The sequence below is a fragment of the Mauremys mutica genome, chromosome 10 (genome assembly GCF_020497125.1).
Source record: "Mauremys mutica isolate MM-2020 ecotype Southern chromosome 10, ASM2049712v1, whole genome shotgun sequence".
Lineage (NCBI taxonomy): Eukaryota > Metazoa > Chordata > Testudines > Geoemydidae > Mauremys > Mauremys mutica.
This window is the reverse complement of record NC_059081.1, coordinates 20,759,602-20,781,455: the sequence shown is the minus strand read 5'-3', so window position 1 is coordinate 20,781,455 and position 21,854 is coordinate 20,759,602. Positions and strand designations below refer to the sequence as shown.

General features: G+C 40.3%; 1 protein-coding gene across 1 annotated transcript in view; it reads left to right on the top strand.

The window, feature by feature from the left end:
- LRP1B (LDL receptor related protein 1B) overlaps positions 1–21,854 on the top strand; it is a 1,288,869-nt gene that overhangs the window by 1,001,445 nt on the left and 265,570 nt on the right. Inside the window, exons 46-47 of the mRNA XM_045032831.1 lie at positions 10,716–10,908; positions 11,455–11,580. Of these exons, the coding sequence (XP_044888766.1) occupies positions 10,716–10,908; positions 11,455–11,580 (319 nt within the window). The remainder of the gene's footprint in view (positions 1–10,715; positions 10,909–11,454; positions 11,581–21,854) is intronic.

Genomic DNA, 21,854 nt, shown 5'->3' with positions numbered 1-21,854 from the left:
CCCAACCCAATATCGCCTCTGTCAATGTAATTACAAAGGAATATTTGTGATACAAACCTCTGCCTTCCTCTACACACATCAGCACATTGAGTGAGACAAGCAAAACACAGCATATTGTTGTGTTCTATTGACTTAGTATTGACTATCCCACCTATCTTACTTTTAAAGGGGAAAAAAAAGTGTGTCCAGAAAATGAAACGTGATCCTGAATTGTGATCTGGACTCCTGCACTTACATGTATCCCAGTGCAGGATTGGGGGTCTAACTCCCTAAAATTACATTAAATCCACCAAAGGTTAAAGGTTGAAATCTAGGAATGTTCAAGGCCTAAATGGAAGAAAGAGAGTTTACTAATATGTGGGCTACAAAGATTATTTACCGTATTTTAATTTGCAAATCTCTTGGTAACTTCTCTACAGTAGTATTTTTGGTATTGAACCGTTTACCAAAAGTATGTATTGTATGTTTTCACAGTAAAACCCTGAAGGAGAGGGAACAAAAGGACCCAAGGAACTCTATGAAGTGAACTTTGCAGAGTTTTCCTTGAATTCTCCTATGAAGTGTCTGCCATTAAATGAAGGTGCAGTGGGTTGGCTGCTGTGCTGTTATAGTTATCTCCTATAACTGCTTACACTGCTCTGGAACCAAGCCTCTATGGACTCCTCTGTCCTTAATCTATACAAACTCATTCCATTGGATGGAATGCGGAAATCAAGTGAGAAGTGACATATTTTTAGAAGCAACAATAACTCTTGTGTAGGTATGCACATAATGCAGGAAGGAGCATGGCATGAAGTGCTCTGGCTGTTTTATGCCACTTTGGAACAGCATAAAGCAGCCAGAGCATACTGGCCAGTTCAGCTAGGTTATGGCTTCATTTCACCAGAGTAGAATGAAGGGCAGCCTGAGAATACAAACCAGTTTCCCCTTCCTTCCTATCCTCCAGATTTCTCTTTCCTCTTAAACCCCCTCAACATTCCCCTGAATGCACACATTCCAGTTTCTCTTTCCCTCCTGTCCCCTCTGTTGAATAAATACAGTGCAACAAGTAGTTTTTAAAATAAATATTTAGGATTAATGGTCATTTTTGCTGCTATTTTTCGTGACTGAAAGTCTTTCTCTCAGGGGAGGCTGCTACATAAAACCTTCATCTTTGAGAAACTCATGAAACTTATTGACAATAGTCACCATGTCCCATAGTTCTCAGCGGTCTTAAGCTATGGGCCTGCTTCCATTAAGTAGCCTCCTTCAAAAGAGCCACTCTTTTACATTGTTCCAAATGAGCATGAAGCCAGGCCACCCTCAACTAAGATGATACCCCTCTATGCTGTTAGGAAGCAGAGAAGATCAGTGAGAGGAATGGAGACATCTTTGCTAAGGGTAACCTGTAGCGTCAGTCCTGTTGAGAAAAATAACAGGTGGCAGTCAGTTTGAAAGTGCTTTGTGGAATTCTCTGTAGTAGAGCATTATTCTTTAGTCTATTCTGAAAGAGCAACTTTCAGTTATGAAAGAATAACAAGGAAAATAAAAATAATAAAACTTCAAACAGAGCCTCTGCAGACAATTTCAGTGAGTTTTAACCAGGGCCAGCTCCAGGGGTTTTGCCGCCCCCAAGCAGTAAAAAAAAAAAAAAAAGCCGCGATCTGCGGCAATTCAGCGGGAGGTCCTTCGCTCCGAGCAGGAGTGAGGGACCCTCCCCCGAATTGCTGCCGAATACTTGAAAGTGCCACCCCGCTCCGGAGTGGCCGCCCTAAGCACCTGCTTGATATGCTGGTGCCTGGAGCCGGCCCTGGTTTTAACTATATAAGAAGTTTGAAGAGATGTATTATTCAGTTATTGAGGTCATTAGGGACAAATAAATGTCCTGTAATTTTTTTTTAAAGGACTCATTTTAAAGTTATTTAAAGCAAACTCCTAAACTTAATAGAGTTACTTGTAAATGATCAAAAATTCATTCCATACTCAGAATCAATAGCATAATTTTCTGAAAAATACAATGTATTTTCCATAGATAACAAACAGGTTGAATCCATCCTTTAATTGCAAAACTTAACCTACCTTTAATTATAGAGCTTCATAACATAACTCGGGTGTGTCTAGATTATACTGGAAACTGCTGCTGTTCAAATTATTTCACTTCCTTTTTTAAACACATTTATAAAATATTAGCTATTTTTATACTGTGCTGCTTGCAGTAAATTCAGCTCTGAACATGTTCTTGAACAACTGTCATTATTTCTTTGTTATCCTTTCTGACACCTGCCAAAATTGTAAAGGTTAATGATTCAGCTTTAATTAACTGAAATGAATCTTCACCAGATAAACACAATATCTAATAGATGGAAAGTGATGGTGTTTCTTTCATTCACATATAATAATTTAATAACTTATTGACACTCACAGCACTTTGAGTTAGATATTTTTCAGAAGTGAACCAAACACATCATGCTTACAGTTTATTGTTATGAGCGCTTACATTGTTGCATACCTATCATAACCATAATTCTTAAAAACACAGATGTGATGGGTGAGGGCCCTATCACTTGGTAACTCACTCGAAGTACAGCCCCACATGTATAATTAAGATAGCAAATGCTTTATCTTGTCCATAATTAATTTTACTTTATGGGAAATTTTAATGATTGATAGATTGGATGAGCTAAATGCCTTTTTCATATCTAACTGCTGTGATTCTGCAAATAGTTCCTAAGAGATACAATTTTTAAATTAGAAATTATTTTACATGAGTATCAAAAGCCCTCCAAAAAGAGAAGAAAAGTAATATAGATAATAAGAAAATTATAATGATATGAAAATGAAGGGTAGGCATGACATTTAACAACAACATTCAATTATTTGCTAAATAGTTTAATTAGATAAGTTGTTTTAGAGAGAGCAGCTAAGTGATGTCTGTATTTAGATTTCCTTACACTTTCCATTTTAAAAGATTCTGCAATCTTTATTATTTGTTTTAGAAGCTCTTCCACCTCTGTTGTTTGCAGTATGCCTTTGCAGAGAGAAAGCCCTGAGGCGAGAGAGGTAGCTTTTCTTTCCCCTATGAAATTCCATTCAGGTTTGGCTGAGATACTCACTAAGGCTATGTCTACACTGCATAGTTAAGTCGATGTAAATTATAGTGATGCAGCCTTATGGAGAGTTTGTTCCTCCCAATCCTATGCACATGTTTCCAGATCCTAACTATTGGGGAGACTTACTGGACCCTGCCTCAAGAATTTTTCAATTGTTCACAGCCAATTGACTGGATGGTGAGGTTCAAGCTATGAAGGATCTGGTTGCAATGGTCTCTTCAATTCTGATTGCCTCTGGTTCTGTCTGCAGCCCATCCCATATTACCTGATACATTTGCTGAGGAAGAAGAGGAATTGTTTTCTCTCTTGGAACAACAACAGATGGATTCAGAACCGGAGCCAGAGTTGCCTCCTGATGAAAATGTAGGCATTATTTCTGCTTTATCTTTTCAAAGGATGCATTACAATTCTGTGAGTTGGTGGATCGAATGGCATCTACTTTGAACTTACCTTCTGTTGCTTTAGAAGAAACATTGCATCCAGTATTTGACATCTTAGGAGATTGTTGAAGAAGTAGGACTCTTTATCTTTACCTATTTGGGATGGACTTTTGCAACATGCTGAAGTAGTTTGCACTTCTCCTGCTTCCTGCCTTCATCTCTAAGAAAATAGAAAAACTGTATCAGGTCCCCCATGAAGTGTTATCATATTTTCATACTGCCCCACCTCATTCTTTGGTGGTTGCAGCAGTAAGTAACAGATCTAGATATTGTCAAACCCATTCTACTCCAGCTGGTAGATAAGGGAAGAAACTGGATTCCCATTGGAGGAATACTTTCTCTTTTTTGTCATGGGGTATTAAAGCAGCCAGTTACTAGCTGTATTGTCCTGATACCAGTTTCATCTGGGGGGCGGGAATGGCTACATTTGTTCAAGACTTATATGATGGTCAGAGGAGACTTGCCAATTCAGTCCTCACAGAAAGTCAGAACATGGCAAAACATGACCTTGGGGCTTCTTTTGATGCTTCTGACTCAATGGCCAGGGCATCTGTTGTCATCCTTAGAAGACATGTATGATTAAGATCTTCTTTGTTGGCTGTGAATGCTAGGTTTAAAGCTGAGGAACTCTGTTTTCAGGGCAATGGTTTGGTTAGTAACAAAACAGATGATTTTTCTGAGAAATTAAAGGGGACCAGATCTACAGCTTGATCACTTGATTTATATTTTTCTTCTAAAATGAGATGACCTACTTCTTCTTTTTGCTAGCAGAGGCAATTTTATCCACTATATCATATTTCTTGGCTCATAGTTGGCAGCAACTACAACACCAACAGCCAACTTATTCTCAGTATCAATATTTGTAGCAGACTGAATTCCAAACAATCTGTGTTCTCATCTTCTTCTTTGAATACATGGCTTCAAATTTGACATGTGGCTCCAGAGTTTTGGACCAGCTTGCAAAATTCCTTCCTATCTGTTGTTTGGAGACAGGCTTCCCTATTTTGTCAGCCATCTTGTAACATCAGACAAATGGATCCTAGAAATAATGGAAAAGTGTGATACAATACAGTTCCAAACACTACTTCCTACCCTTCCCATTTCAGGGAACAATCTCATGCAGGTGGTGTTCTGTCATAAGGCCAGAAATTGCTTCTAAAAGGGGCTCTAAAGGAAGTTTCTGAAGATTTATGGGGTCAAGGCTTTTATTAAAGATATATCCTGAAATAGAAAAAATATGGGAAGATGGGGGTCCATCCAATTTTAGATTTAAGAAAGTTGAAGATATTTATCTGGAAGTTTCAGTTTTGAATATTAATTCTAGCCTCCATCATTCCCTCATCACAAGCATGGATTGGTTCTCAACTCTTGATTTAAAGGATACATATTTCTACTTGGCCAAATCATCCAAAGTATCTGTTTTCATGGTGAGATAGAGACATTTTCAATACAAGTGCCTACTATTTGGGCTTTCTACAGCACAAAGTGTCTTTACAAAGTGCCTTTCTGTGGAAGTGGCACATCTCAGAAAACACAGTATTGTTTTTTACCCATACTTAGACAACTGGCTGCTGAAGTCAACCTCACATGAGGATATGTTGACTCACATTCAGTTTATAACTTCCCTTCTAATAGATGTAGGACTTCTTCTAAATGTCAAGAAATCAAATATCTGCCCAATTTAAAGAATCTTCTTTATAGGATTGGTACTGGACTTAGAAGCAGGAAGGGATTTCCTTCCAGAGGAAAGATTTCTGAACACAGTGTGATATATTTTGGAGATTAATCCTTATTAAACACATAAATTAATATTATTTTTCGATCTAATGGGTCTCATGGGAGTGAATTTATCACTCCATTTCCTCATCTCAGAAGGAGGCCAATGCTACTTTGGTTGGTTTAACATTGGTTGGCTCAAACCTAACCTGGATAATCTTCACATGCTAATCAGCATACTACAGAACATTGTAGAATCTTTGATTTGGTGGACAAACAGAGCCAACATTCTGAAAAGAGTTTTGTTCCCTCATCATTGGTCACAATAATAAGTGCATTGAACAACTCCCCTGGGAACTCTGTCAGTTCAGTGTCACTGGATCATTGTGATGTGTCACTGGATCATAATGCATATGCACAAGGAGGCTGGATTAAAGTTGCTTGAGAACTGTAGTTTGTATGTGTGTAATCTCCTCCTAGGTTTTTTTGAAAAGCAAACTGAAGTAATAGACATTCCATCACATGGCACCACATTGACTCCCTCCCATGGTTCATCAGCAGGGTGGAACCTTGAGATCCACCGCACAGATCTCTCTGCTGCTTGAGCTAAGAGAGTAAGTGATAGCAGTGGTAGGTTGTCATCCTGTATGTGGAACAGTACAGGAGGGTATGGGACATTTTCCCATTGGGTTTCACAGATCTTTGCTGACAGCAGAATAATGCTCAGGAATCTTTGGCTGCAGGCTCTTGGTGCACTATGCACTTTAATGGGCATAGGCTCTTCTACCTATTCCCCCTAAGAATGACTCCTCCTGCCCTGTCCCTTCCAACCTGCCTCTCTCCCAGTCCAGCATCACATAAGTAGACATAGCAGAGACAAAACTGAGTTTTCCCGTGAGAGATTCACCTTTAAAGTAAAGGAAGCCGTTGTCTTCAGGACCCCTGCTTCATCTGATGAAAAAGTTGGAAGGTGTGTAATGAATGAGGCAGGGGATTGCAGAAAGAGAAATGATTGTCTCATGATTAAGGCGATTAAATGCTGCCCTAGATAATTGGATTCTATTTCTGCCTCTTCCCCAGTGTCTGTATGTGATGCTAGGCAAATTACTTAAACCAGATTTTTCACAGGTGTTCATTAAATGTGTGTAAATGTGTGTTCCTTATTTTCTGGGTTCCTAACTTGATACTTTGGGGTCTGATTTACAGGGCCAGCTCCAGGCACCAGCTTAGCAAGCAGGTGCTTGGGGCGGCCACTTCAGGTATTCGGCAGCAATTCGGCAGAGGGTCCCTCACTCCTGCTCAGAGCAAAGGACCAGCCGCCGAATTGCCGCAGATCCCGATTGCAGCTTTTTTTTTTTTTTTTTTGCTGCTTGGGGCAGCATAACCCCTGGAGCCAGCCCTGGTGCTGAGCACTCATTGTTGCAGCTGGAGTCAATGGCAGTTGTGCTTTCAACATATAAAGTGCTATACAATGCTAAGCACTCTGAAAAATATCAACTCCTAGGCATCTCAGATTAGCCACTCAAAATTAGTGGATACTTTCGACTTAATCTCTGTGCCTCAGTTCCCCATCTTTAAAATGTGGATAATATTCCCTAACGTCACAGGGTTATTGTAAAAATAAGTTTATTAATCTTTGTGAAGCACTTAGATACTATTATGATGAACACCATAGAGAAGCCCATGAGGAATTTAATTACTCTTTCTTCAGGGCAGACTTTGAATAGTGTGCAGTAAATGAGGGCTGGGGCCCCACGTAGAACAATGGGGATTTCACTTACACCAGTATAAATAAGGAGTAATATCAGTGAATTCCATGGAGTTACAACATTGTATAGGTTTCTGTAAGGGTGATGAGAATCAGAAGCACTGTACTTCTGTACAGTAATACTGTACTACTCCATATGTAATCAGTTCTACAGGAAAGCTGTTTAGTTCATAAAATGAGAATTATCATCTTGGGATTGTATACAGTTTCAGTCTTGGTCTTCTTCATTATATTATTTTATCTTATTCTCTTTACAAGTAATGAAGTATGTTAGCTTACATTTGGGTTAAGTAAAGACCACCAAAAAGTATTGTATAGTTTTTGACTATGAAAATGCAAAAATCATTCTTGTTTCCCAGTTAAAAAATAAATTAACTATGTCACTCTGGATAATCATCATTTCATAATTATATATATATATATATATATATATATATATATATATATATATATATATATAATTTTATTATTATGAAATGAAGATTAAAGAAAGACATAGCTACTTAGTACTATCTTACTATAATTGCCTGTTAAATAGCAAACCTAATCCCATGTGTATCCCTGGCTATCTTTTTTGTAAGACATCTGTTTGCCTTTTGGCCACTTTACATCCTTTATCCTTCAGAGTGTTGTTTGTAAACTACTTGCATTCAACAGGCATATCCTAACGTATGTGTATATAATTTATGTGGCAGATCTTCAGCAGGTGTAAATTGTCATAGCTCTGCTGACATCAGTTCTGTGGATCTCACTTTTGTGGTTTTTTGAGGAGAATCTGGATGATTTCAAGACATGGTTAAATTAAAGCATTGTGAACAGTTCCACTGAAGTCAGTAGAACTTCATTGTGTAAATTTATAGGATTGGTTCCGTAGCTACCTATTCCTGTGAAAAAATAGTATGTGATAATGTTATTAAAGACTATATCATAATGCATTCAAGCAAGGGAAGTGATTTAATCATTAGCAACCTTAATTCTATTTTTTCCTATTTGAGTGATTTGGCTCTTTAACATTCTCTGAAGGTAGTTATATCTGTGTAAGTAAATTAAAAACATAAATAAATTTGTATTGGTATGTAAAGAACAACATATAAGTGGGATGATATGAAGAACGTGGTGAGACATATAATAGATATTGCCAGTACTGATGAATCCATTATTTTGTAGTATACATAATATCAATATAGCTTCTTAAAATAAAAACAAACTGTTCAGAGTTGTGTTTAGTACTTCACCTTTTTTAGATTGTTTTAGAGAAAAATATAAAATGTAAATTTTAAACAACATGAAGTTAATAGAACCTTTATTGTCAATGGCATGGGTACGTGTATTGTATAGGTTGATGTTAGTGATTAAAATACACACAATTTTCAGATTTTGAGGAGAGAGTAGTAGAACTGATCATTACTGAAGTAATGCTGATCGAGGTTTGACTTTATTTTGCTAATAACTGAAGTGTTTGTTCGGCAGTTTATTTTTAGACAAAAGACAACTTCAGGATGGAGTTAATGTTTAGTGTATGCATCAGTAACTTCCATAGTAAAGCACACTAGGAATGGTTGCAGTTGGCCATCAAGAGAGAGGGACTCCGTTTTCAGACACATGATTAGCCTGAGCCTTGAGGAGAAACACTGTTGGAAAGGAGTGGAGAAAAAAGAAAAGGATGGGAGAAACAGGGATGATTGGGGAAGAGAGAGTACTTTGGAAATTGAGAGCCAAAGAGAGATAACAATGAGTGTGTTGAGGAGGCAGATAGAAAAGAAAGATTCAAGAATGGAGGTTGGAGGGAGATAGGAGAAGACAGAATGTACGGGAAGGGATTGAAGAACATAGGGGACAAGAGGAGGTGTTAGTTAACAGAGGAAACATGATAGGGGAAATAGGAAGAAGAAAAAATCTAATGGAGAATAAAAGAGGGAGAAAAAAGAAATGGTGTGAGAGAAGTAAAGGAGAGAAAAGGAAATAGGAAATGTGGGGAAGGAAGAACAAGCAAGAAAACATGATTTATGGTCATTAAAACATATATTTTAAAAAGTATTCATAGTCTGTTTTATTGTAAATGACCAATGAAGAATACAAATTGATAGAAAATTATTGTAAATTTCTGTAAATATGGCCTGTTGGCTTCAACCAAGTTGTCAGTATGGCTGTCAGTTTTGTAAAGATTGTGCAATTGGGGATTAAATAAAATAAATCAATAGGGATTTCCCAGTAGTTTGGTTTGGAGCTACCCTTCTGCTGCGACACTACAACGGTTAGGTCGATTGAGGTACTTGAGCTAACCACTCTTCCACTGAAATAGGAGGGACCGTGGGGGGTGCATTTTCAGGAAGGAATCTTTGTCTCTGGAACGCATTTTATCCCTGCACCCAGAATCTGATAGCGCTTAATTCCTTTGACTTTTAGGGAACTCTGGAAGATCTATCTCGTGTCCAAAGCTTTTCCTAGGTATTTTATGAATTACTGAGGAATTAAAAATATTACACCTCAGAGGCAGGGAGGGTTTTGTTATTAAACAATCATTCTATAAGATTTTATTCTTCTTGTTACGTACTTTTCATATATACATCATTCTATAAGTGACTAGAGCAGAACACAGATGTATTTTTTCTGAAATAGCAGCATTAAAAGTTAAAAATCCGTAATTGTTCACTCAGAGAAAATAATGTAATTTGGGGTTAGTTCTTCAGTCTAGAATTTAATCTAGTAGAGTTTCTGAGTGATAAGGAAAATAAAATTTTCTTAATTAATATTTACTGCATTGTTTATATTCTCTACTGGTGCCTGTGTTGTCAAATAAGCAGTGGCCCATGTCTTTCTATTATTTTTTAGGAAAGTCATCATCTGGAATGAGATGAAAAACAGAAACTATATCTGTGGGAATAATATTTCCACTTGTTCAAAGTCTTTGACAATATACTATATAGTGAACCACAATCCATATTTTAAATAACTCTAAGTTTTGAACAGTGGAATGTAATTTAGTAATATTCAGTTGCATTTATATGACCTCTTTCATCTGGGAATCTCAAAACACTTTACGAACATTCATTAACTTGGCCTGCATCTCCCTGAATATAAATGAGAAGGAGCTCCTGACAGAATGATCTCAGGGAGCAGTCTTCAATTTTGAAACTTACTCCCCACCTTGATTAGCCAGAAATCAGATTTGTTAACCTTCCAGGCATGCTGCAGAATCATTTTGTCCCCTTTTTGATAAGGCAGCTAAGGTGGATATTTTTATGCTGTGTTTTTTATTTTATGCAATGGGCACGCAAAGCACCATATGGGCAGCTGTAATTGCATTTTAAAACTTTTGTAGTAATAAATAAATAAGTGAATCCTCACAACACCCTTGTAAATTACTGTAGATAAGTAGTATTATTTCTGTTTTATGATACTGGTAAACTGAGGTACAGGTGATTTGTCCAAAGAGACACAGTGAGTCATTGCAGAGCCTGTGTTAATCCCCTACTCAAAGCACCAGGCAACACTCCCTCACCCATTCTTTATTCAAATAATATGTTCTAACTTCTAACTGAGGTCTCCCAATTAGCCTTGCTTTCCTTAATGTCTATTAATATTCTCTGCCTTGGTCTCCTTTCCCTCAGTTATTATTAAAATACAGGTTGGTTGAATAAGTAAAAAAATCTACATCGGATTGCCATCTAAATGCTTTTCTTATGTATTTCTGTACTTCAGGTAATTGTCAAGTCTGGACCAGGCACTTTTCTCAGCCTGGCTGTATATAATGACTATATCTTTTGGTCAGACTGGGTGAGACGATCTATTCTTCGCTCCAATAAATATACAGGAGGAGATACAAAAGTTCTTCGATCTGATATACCACATCAGCCAATGGGCATCATTGCTGTTGCCAATGATACTAACAATTGTAAGTTACAAAACAAAATATAATGGGTTCTTAATTATATATAGTTGCTTTCAGAAATTTAGATTAGCTTTCATCAAATTATATGTTATGGCATTTCATAACCTCTTCTTTTCATTATGTGGCATATTAACTAAAAGATAGAGAACAGTCCTTTTCCAAAGAAATTAAATTTTCTTGGAATACTGTGTATATTTTTCTGGCTTGAGCATTCAGAAATGGAAAAGTATTTAGTAGATTCTTTGTAAATATTTGTCATTTTTGGATGTTTCATTTAATCATTTTACACCTCTGCTAAAAGTAGCTCCATCTTATTTAATACAGTAACCTCTCCGGCATCATGGCATTCCTACCTAACTGGTATATATAGAGACTTTTATTTGAAAGCTGTCAATGTATCAGTGACCCATAACACATTTACCAGGAGACTGAACTGCATTGAAGTCTGATCTTTCAAATAATACCAAGCATTGAAGCAGATACCACAAAGTTAATAGAAGATGGCCTGTTTTTATTAACTTGATAATACAAAAGTTCTTTATTTTTCAGGTGAACTGTCTCCCTGTGCACAAATGAATGGAGGCTGTCATGACTTGTGCCTTCTGACTCCTGATGGTCGAGTGAACTGTTCATGTAGGGGGGATCGAATGCTGATAGATGACAACAGATGTGTGAGTAAGTAATATTAGTCGATGTCGTGATCCACCATGGTGTGGTCCTGTCAGATCTCACAAATAAAATTGGTTTGGGCCAACCCATTACTTGGATTTGAGACCTCTACAGCTTATATTTATTGTCGGAAGTAACGTTGGTGCTTCAGTAAGTGTCTTTCTTCTCTCTCAGTCTTAAGCAATGCCCCAGAATGATTTTAGAAGGAACTGTGTTAATGGAGATGACATCTTTTGAATGTACAACTAAAGTTTTGACATTTATATCCAATAAAGATCCCATGCAACATTTTGTAAGAGTAAGGATGTTAACCTTAGTGTCCTGGCCAAATTCCAGCTTGACTAGTTATAGTCTATTTCAGTTCCCTGGTGTATTTTTTTCCCCGTCAGTTGGATACAGTATTCACTTCCTGTCCTAAAATGTGTAGCATTATAATTGTCAGATTCCAACATGCCCGGGTGTTGCTTAAATTATTATTGAATATAGTTGTATATAAATTTGTATACATAAGTTTGTACTGTGTTCAGGACCCTTTAGGACGAAAGGTGTTATAAATCAGTTATTCCAAAGCCATTGTCCACAGACATCTTTCTAGTTCTCTACTGGACACCCCGTGACACAAAATAGTGTGAGGAAGAGGAGAGAGAGCTAAACCTTTTATAAAGTAGTTGAAGAATCACTGGAGATCCATTGTGGCTATTATTGGCCATATTGTATCTGGTGCTGAATTGGTGTGCATGTGGGGAGAAGTAGCTGCTAGTGTAGGGGTCGGCAACCTTTCAGAAATGGTGTCACTCTAATTTAAGGTTTCACTTGCCAGTAATACATTTTAACATTTTTAGAGGGTCTCTTTCTATAAGTCTATAATATATAACTAAGCTATTGTTGTATGTAAAGTAAATAAGGTTTTTAAAATGTTTAAGAAGCTTCATTTAAAATTAAATTAATATGCAGAGCCCCCAGGACTGGTGGCCAGGACACAGGCAGTGTGAGTGCCACTGAAAATCAGCTCGCAAGCTGCCTTTGGCACGCGTGTCATAGGTTGCCTATCCCTGTATTGTGATTTGAAAGGATGCAGCATGTGCACCCTTTGCATTAATCTTGTTCTGATGTTTGATTTTGAGAGTGGATAGTATAATTGTCTTGCCCTTACCCCACCCACACACCTAATGTTCTTGGTCTTGTGCAGGCTGGGAGAGGGGACATCTCGTGTCCCTGCTTAGAGGACTAGTCACATTCAGAATGTGGAGCACTGACATGCCTCTGCTCCCTCTTCCACCCAACCCCATCAGCAAGCAAAACTGGTCTGATTTGCAGGGCTGCTCAGAAGGGCCGGCAAGTGGGGCAATTTGCCGCAGGCCTCGCAGGGCCCCCCATGAGAATACAGTAATCTATAGTATTGCAACTTTTTTTTATGGAAGGGGCCCCCGAAATTGCTTTGCCCCAGGCCCCCTGAATCCTCTGGGCGGCCCTGCTGATTTGGAGTGGAGTATATGCCACTCCTTATGTCTGAATTAGCCAGAAATCCTCCAACTGGCCCTACTGTAATTTGATTCCTTTGTCATGGTTACCCAGTTAGCAGCCCCTATCAAGTCTCTCTGAGTGCAACCCCCACCCCCTCAGGTATTAGGACTTGAGCCTTTGACCACACAAATCTCTTAAAACAAAGGGTTACTGAATCTTAACAATAGGAATGCAGTACAGCAGTAAAGAAAAAAGATTTTAAAACTATAAAACAGTCCATGTTCCCTTCTATCTTTCCTAATGCTTATCATCCCCCTGAAGTGTAGGAAGGCCCAACTGCTTCAGATCTCTCCACAGGACCTGTATCTGCATCAGCCTGTGCCTCATGAACAGCCCCTGACAACTGCCCTCTCTTTGGAGAACTACTTTAACTGTTACTGTACTTTTGATCTTTAGACTCCCATCCTTGGCAAAACAACTGGCCAGCGCCTGGAATTAGCTTTGCATCTAATAGCTCAGGTGTTGTCCCTTAACCTCTTGATCTCTTTAACAGGAGGTGTTATATCTGGATCAACTGTGTTGTCTTTTTGTTAACAACTTGTTATTAAAATAAGGCAATATATGCATACAGTAAACATTCCAGTAACCCAATATAGCTATACAGTAGCTATCTCAATAACCAGTCCCATACAGTATTAATAAATTATTGCAGATCAGCCCTACATTCTCTGCATCCTTTCCCCCCATACCCAGCACGTGCACGTGGTACACTGTGGTTTAAAGCTGGTCCTTTATATTTTATTATTAAAAGGTCCTTAAAATAACATAAAAGTCCTTTTTGCTTGTATTTAAATATGTAGTAGGATGAAAATGAAAACTTTTCTTTCATAACAGAGTAGATACAGTTGATCTAAAGAAAAGTTGCAGTGGTAAAGTAATACGCCATTAATGTGCATTAGATTTGAAGGCCTTTCAGCAAAATCCCTTCCAACTGGCTATATAATTGTGATATAATGAGTTGTACAGATGATTTTTAGTAGTAACAAAGATGTTAATTAAACCTGTAACTTTGTTACAGAGCAGCAGATTATAGTCTAGCTGTGAAATCAATGCCAGTAGTGATCAATTGCGATTGTATTTTCAGTATTTCCAGAAAATGTTAATTAAGACTTTAGTAACTAAGTAAAGAAGCATATGTCCTGTGTAGCCCTAAAAGTACTGGTAATGACCTACAGTTCAGAACTGAGAGAGAGAATGGGTCATACAGCTGGTTTGCAATAAGTTCCACAATATAATTAAGTCTGTAGCATGGTATGGCATTTATATGCCTCCAAAGCGGTACAATCCTCAATTGCCACAGCGTCAGTATATTCCTTGTGCCTCCTCATGCAAGGTCCTCAAGTTATGTGAAAAATAAGCAATCTTAACTTTAGGTTTACAAAAACACTGTAGTGTCATTATATGAGTCGCTATGTTTCCATCTAGAATACTGTGTGAACTGCTGGTCACCCCATATCATAAAATGTATTGCAGAGTTAGAGGGGGTTCAGAGAAGGGTAATGAGAATGATCACTGGAAAATCTCTCATGTGAAGACAGACTGAAAATATTGGTATTGTTTAACTTAGAAAGGAGACAGATAAGAGGGGACATGATACAGGTATATAAAGAAGGGAGATCAGGAGCTTCTATTCTCTGTCTCTGTCTCTCTCTCTCTCTCTCTCACACACACACACACACACACACACACACACACACACACACACACACACACACAAAACACAAGAACAAAGGGACAGTCATTTACATTGAATTGTAGCTAATTCAAAACTGATAAAAGGAAATACTTTTTCACATAGTGCATAATTAGACTGTGAAACTTATTCCACAAGATACTGATGTCAAAAATTTAGTAAGATTCAAAGGAAAAATGGGTGTTTATATGGATAACAAGAATTTCCAGAGTTTTTTCAAATAGTGGAAAAAAAATTGGAATGGATAAAATCCTAATACTTCAGGGTTTAGTGGTGGACAAACTTTTTGGCCTGAGGGCCACATCTGGATATGGAAATTGTATGTCGGGCCATAAATGCTCATAAAATGGGAGTTGGGGTGCAGGAGGGCGCCGGCTGGGGGTACGGGATCTGGGGTGGGGCCAGAAATGAAGAGTTCAGGGTATGGAAGGAGGTTGGGGGTGGAGCACAGTGGTTTGGGGTCTGGGAGGGGGTTCCAGGCTGAAGTAGGGGGTTGGGATGTGGGAAGAGGTACAGACTCTGGGCTGGGGGTGCAGGTTCCAGAGTTGGGCCATAAATTAGGGGTTCAGGGTGCAAGAGGGGGCTCCAGGCTGGGGCAGGAGATTGTTGCACAGGAGGAGGTCATGGGTGCAGGCTCTGGGCAGCATTTACCTCAAGCAGCTCCTGGAAGCAGTGGCTTGTTCCAGCTCCTGCTCCTATGCAGAGGGGCAGCCAGGGGGCTCCACACACTGCTCCTGTCCGCAGGCACCACTCCTGCAGCTCTCATTGGCCATGGTTCCCAGCAAATGGGAACTGCAGAGTTGGCACTTGGGCAGCTCCCTGGCTGCCCTACGCATAGGAGCTGGACGGAGGATATGCTGCTGCTTCCGGGAGCTGTGCTGAGTGGCTGGAGCTCAAGGGCCTGATTAAAAGATTTGATGGGCCAGATGTGGCCCCCAGCCTGTAGTTTGCCCACCCTTGGTTTAACCCAATCACTGGCTATTAGGATGAGACTTTAAACTGGGAGATTACTGTGCTTACTGTGTGTTTCCTGCACCTTCCACTGAAGCATCTGGTGTTGAACACTGTCAGAAACAGGATAATAGATTAGAATCACAGAACTGGAAGGAACCTTGAGAGGTCATCTAATCCAGACCTCTGCTCTCATGACAGGACTAAATATCTAGACCATTCCTGTTTGTCTAACCTGCTCTTAAAAATCTTCAATGATGGATATTCACAACCTCCCTAGGCAATTTATTCCAGTGCTTAACTACCCGGACAGTTAAGACATTTTTCCAAATGTCCAACCTAAACCTCCCTTGCTGCAAATTAAGCCCATTGCTTCTTGTCCCATCCTCAGAGGTTAAGAAAAACTATTTTTCTTCCTCCTCCTTGTAACAATATTTTACATACTTGAAAACTGTTATCATTTCCCCTCTCAGTCTTCTCTTTTCCAGAGTAAACAAACCCAACTTTTTAAATCTTCCCTCATAGGTCATGTTTTCTAGATCTTTAATCATTTTTGTTGCTCTTCTCTGGACTTTCCTCAAATTGTCCACATCTTCCTGACATGTGGTGCCCAGAACTGGAAACAGTACTCCAGTTGAGGCCTAATCAGAGCAGAGTAGAGCCCAAGAATTACTTCTCATGTCTTGCTTATAATACTCCTGCTAATACATCCCAGAATGATGTTTGCTTTTTTTGCAACAGCATTACACTGTTGACTCATTTAGCTTGTGGTCCACTATGACCCCCATCCTATTTACTTCAGACCATTTCTCCAGTTTGTCCAGATCATTTAGAATTTTAATCCCTCAAAAGCACTTGCAACCCCTCCCCACTTGGTATCATCCGCAGCCTCTATTAGTGTACTCTGTATGCCATTATCTAAATCAGAGGTGGGGAAACTATGGCCTGTGGGCCACATCTGGCCTGTGGGACCGGCCTGCCCGGACCTTGAGCTCCCGGCCAGGGAAGTTAGTCCCTGGCCCCTCCCCTGCTGCCTCCCCTCCCCCGCAGCCATGCCACTGTGCGGGCAGGGCTCTGGGCAGCAGAGCGGCACACTCCGGCCAAGTAGAGCGGCAGCATGTCTAGCTCCGGCCGGGCGCCACGGCTGCCAGACACGCTGCTCTGAGCAGCATGGTAAGGTGGCTAGGGGGTTGGATAAGGGGTGGGGGATTCTGGGGGGCAGTCAGGGGACAGGGAGCAGGGGGCAGTTGGATGGGGAGGAGCTTCTGGGGCAGAGGTGGTCAGGGGCCAGGAACAGGGTGGATTGGATAAGCGTGAGAGTCCCTGGGAGCCTGTCGGGGGGTGGGGGTATGGATAGAGATCAGAGGATGGGGATCGGGGGTGTTAGATAGGCGTGGGAGTTCCAGGGGGGCCTGTCGGGGTAGGGGTGTGGATAGGGGTTGGGGCAGTCAGGGGACGGGGCAGTGAGGGTTGGATAGAGGGTGGTGTCCAGGGGCGGCAGTTAGGGGTGGTGGGGGTCCCGGGAGGGGGCAGTCAGAGGACAAGGAGCAGGGGGTTGGATGGGTCACAGGTTCTGAGGGGGGCAGTCAGGGGGCAGGAAGTGGGAGAGGGTGGATAGGGGGTGGAGGCCAGGCTGTTTGGGGAGTCACAGCCTTCCCTACCCAGCCCTCCACACAGTTTTGCAACCTCAATGTGGCCCTTGGGCCAAAAAGTTTGTCCACCCCAATCTAAATCATTGATGAAGATATTGAACAGAACTGGATGGGCTCTGAGTCTGATTCAGCATTGTAATTCCCAGGATCCTAAATAATAATAATAATTATTTGTTTCTAAACAATAAAAAATGGGGTAAGAAAGGTATAGGTATAGGAAGAAAGCCTTTGACAAGGTCCCTCACCAAAGGCTCTTACGTAAATTAAGCTGTCATGGGATAAAAGGAAAGGTCCTTTCATGGATTGAGAACTGGTTAAAGGACAGGGAACAAAGGGTAGGAATTAATGGTAAATTCTCCGAATGGAGAGGGGTAACTAGTGGTGTTCCCCAAGGGTCAGTCCTAGGACCAATCCTATTCAATTTATTCATAAATGATCTGGAGAAAGGGGTAAACAGTGAGGTGGCAAAGTTTGCAGATGATACTAAACTTCTCAAGATAGTTAAGACCAAAGCAGATTGTGAAGAACTTCAAAAAGATCTCACAAAACTAAGTGATTGGGCAACAAAATGGCAAATGAAATTTAATGTGGATAAATGTAAAGTAATGCACATTGGAAAAAATAACCCCAACTATACATACAACATGATGGGGGCTAATTTAGCTACAACGAGTCAGGAAAAAGATCTTGGAGTTATCGTGGATAGTTCTCTGAAGATGTCCACGCAGTGTGCAGAGGCGGTCAAAAAAGCAAACAGGATGTTAGGAATCATTAAAAAGGGGATAGAGAATAAGACTGAGAGTATATTATTGCCCTTATATAAATCCATGGTACGCCCACATCTCGAATACTGTGTACAGATGTGGTCTCCTCACCTCAAAAAAGATATTCTAGCACTAGAAAAGGTTCAAAAAAGAGCAACTAAAATGATTAGGGGTTTAGAGAGGGTCCCATATGAGGAAAGATTAAAGAGGCTAGGACTCTTCAGTTTGGAAAAGAGAAGACTAAGGGGGGACATGATAGAGGTATATAAAATCATGAGTGATGTTGAGAAAGTGGATAAGGAAAAGTTATTTACTTATTCCCATAATACAAGAACTAGGGGTCACCAAATGAAATTAATAGGCAGCAGGTTTAAAACAAATAAAAGGAAGTTCTTCTTCACGCAGCGCACAGTCAACTTGTGGAACTCCTTACCTGAGGAGGTTGTGAAGGCTAGGACTATAACAATGTTTAAAAGGGGACTGGATAAATTCATGGTGGCTAAGTCCATAAATGGCTATTAGCCAGGATGGGTAAGAATGGTGTCCCTAGCCTCTGTTCGTCAGAGGATGGAGATGGATGGCAGGAGAGAGATCACTTGATCATTGCCTGTTAGCTTCACTCCCTCTGGGGCACCTGGCATTGGCCACTGTCGGTAGACAGATACTGGGCTAGATGGACCTTTGGTCTGACCCGGTACGGCCTTTCTTATGTTCTTATGTTCTTAAGTGTTTTAAGATGCACATAACTAATCTTTGGAGGAGTCATGAGTTTCTCAACTTGGATGTCTGATATACCTGTAAGGTTTTTTTGTTGTTGTTTCTGACTGAAACTGCCATTCTGAATAGTCCAGATTTTATCCTGATCCAGAATTCATGTTTTCAGTGAATCTCTTCTTCATTCATAATTATCTTCACATTGGAGCTAAATAGAAATATTCTTTCAAATCAGATTGGTTCAGCTTCTATAGAGATCTGTTTCTTCTAGTATGAGCAATGGGACTGATATTGAAAAGAACCAGAACTATAGCAGTAGGAAAACCACTTCACCCCACTCCTTCCCCTCCTCAAAATATGCTTTTTGTACTTTACCTCCCAGGATTAATAAAATCATTCAGCAACAGTTCAGTCATTTAGACCAACACCTATAAAATAAGTGTGCTATAATGACGGTCAAAAGCAATTACATTATTTTTTTAAATACTGAATACCATCCTAACTGCTGTTGCTAATTAATCTAATGATAAATAAATATATGTGGGAGAAAGCAGAAGTTGAGAGGTTACACATACATACACATTTTCCTTTGAAATGATAAGTACATTATTGCCTCTGGAAAACAGATTAAAACACATGCACACTTCACATTTCTGTAGTTGATTTGTGGCAGATATAGACGTACTCTGTATGGTATAAACAACTGATTTTCTGAAAAGATTTTGCAGGCCATCACTTCACTTCAGCTGCAGAAGTAGTACATTGACTGCCTGACCACTGCAGAGTCTGTTTGTTTACAGACTAAACATTTGCGTAGTGCCATCAATTATCGTTGGGAGTGTTAGTTGCAGCATCTGGTGCATAGTGATAAAGGTGTTTTTCTCTAGTTTTTGGCTGTGCTCAACTGAAGAGATCTTGAATTATTAATAATACTCAGTAGGCACAAAGCATTTTAACACTTCCATTAAGAAATTAATGTGCATCATGTGATATTTCATGACGGGCTGGTGCAGGAAAGGAGAGAGGACAACTGAGCCAAAACCAGAAGTTATAAAAATAATTAGAAACCTCAGCAAAATCAGTGCCTCTAATTTGCCTAGATGCATATCTGTACATTTGGGAAACTATCACAGTCTTCTGTTATTTTTACCTCATCTGGAACGAATTAAAATTATTTGTTTTTTATTTGGTTAGCACCAGCACTGTCCTCATTACTGTACCATACCCTAAAAGAAAGACAACCTCTGTCTGCAATGGGGCCACTCACCTCATGTGAGTGCCCCTGCCAGCTGGGTGTGTCTGCACCAGCAGTCTCTCAGTTTTGCTCTGCTTGCTGTGACCCCTGTTGATAGTTAAAATTCTCGAGCAGGTTTTCAGAGATTCAGACCTCCAACTGAGTCACATACAGTCTGTAGGTGTACAAACAAAACAGGCCCCTTCCAGGGCACAAGTCCAACGGGGCCCCTCATGGTGCCCTCTGTAATGCCCTGATCCATTAGCTTCAGCCCCTCATGGGCTATCTTCCAATGGTACTGCTTTATTACGGAGCAGTGCCCCAGGGTCACTCGCTGGTGACTCTTCACTTTGTAGTGTTCCTTCCTGACCCCAGCTCTCCAGTTCAGTTTAATCCTCTTTGTGAGATAACACAGTTCAATTAAATGCTGACCCTCTTTGGGGTCTTCTGCCCCCTTCTCTGGGCTTACGTAAGAACATAAAAATGGCCCTACTAGGTCAGACCAAAGGTCCATCCAGCCCAATATCCTGTCTGCCAACGCCAGGTGCCCCAAAGGGAGTGAACCTAACAGGTAATGATCAAGTGATCTCTCTCCTGCCATCCATCTCCACCCTCTGACAAAGAGAGGCTAGGGACACAATTCCTTACCCATCCTAGCTAATAGCCATAAATGGACTTAACCTTCATGAATTCATCTAGTTCTCTTTTATACCCTGTTATAGTCCTAGCCTTCAGAACCTCCTCAGGCAAGGAGTTCCACAGGTTGACTGTGCATCTGTGTGAAGAAAAACTTCCTTTTATTTGTTTTAAACCTGGTGCCCATTAATTTCATTTGGTGGTCCCTAGTTCTTATACTATGGGAACAAGTAAATAACTTTTCATTATTCACTTTCTCCACACCACTCATGATTTTATATACCTCTATCATATCCCCCTTAGTCTCCTCTTTTCCAAGATGAAGAGTCCTAGCCTCTTTAATCTCTCCTCATAGGGAACCCATTCCAAACCCCTAATGATTTTAGTTGCCCACCCAGTGCTCTGGGTCCCAACCCTGGGACCCTATAAGTAGCAGCCATGGGCTGCTTCCCTTTAGCTATTTGCTGCTGTGTTTCTGTGGGCCACTTCCCTTCTTAGCCCTAGCACTTTCAGCTGCACCCTTATCTCAGGGCTGAAGTCTTGCTTGAGTCCCAGTCATCAGCCAGGAACACCTTCCTTGCTCCTCTGGCTCCAGCAAATAACTGCTCAGTCCAGGTAGTGCAAGCCCTGCACCTAGCCTGGAGCACTGTCCTTGCTCCCCAGGGTCCAGCCAGTGACTAATCTGCTCTATCCAACAGCTCCTTTTATATGAGCCGGCTGGGCTCTGACTGGCTGCTCCCTGCAGCCTCTCTCTGATTGGCTGTTTCCCCACAGCCTCTCTAGGCAGGCTGGAGAACACACCACTACTACTCTTTCCTAGAGCTGGGTATGGTAAGACTTCCAGTTTTCCAGCAGGGGGCCTCAGGACCAAATACACCTCATTACAATGTCCAATGAGCTTACAGTCTAAAAGATAGACACAACAGGTATATTTACATTTAATTTTGTAGGTTAGGTTTTAAAAGTTGAGCAGCTGTAGGATGGTTAGGTAGCAAGTCCAGTCTGAAAGATCAGTGATTCTAGTTGTACACCTTTCTATTCACAGTCTTCAAAAAACACGAAGTAATTTGTTTTTGAACTGTGTGTTGCTTAACTTCATTGTGCAATGCAAA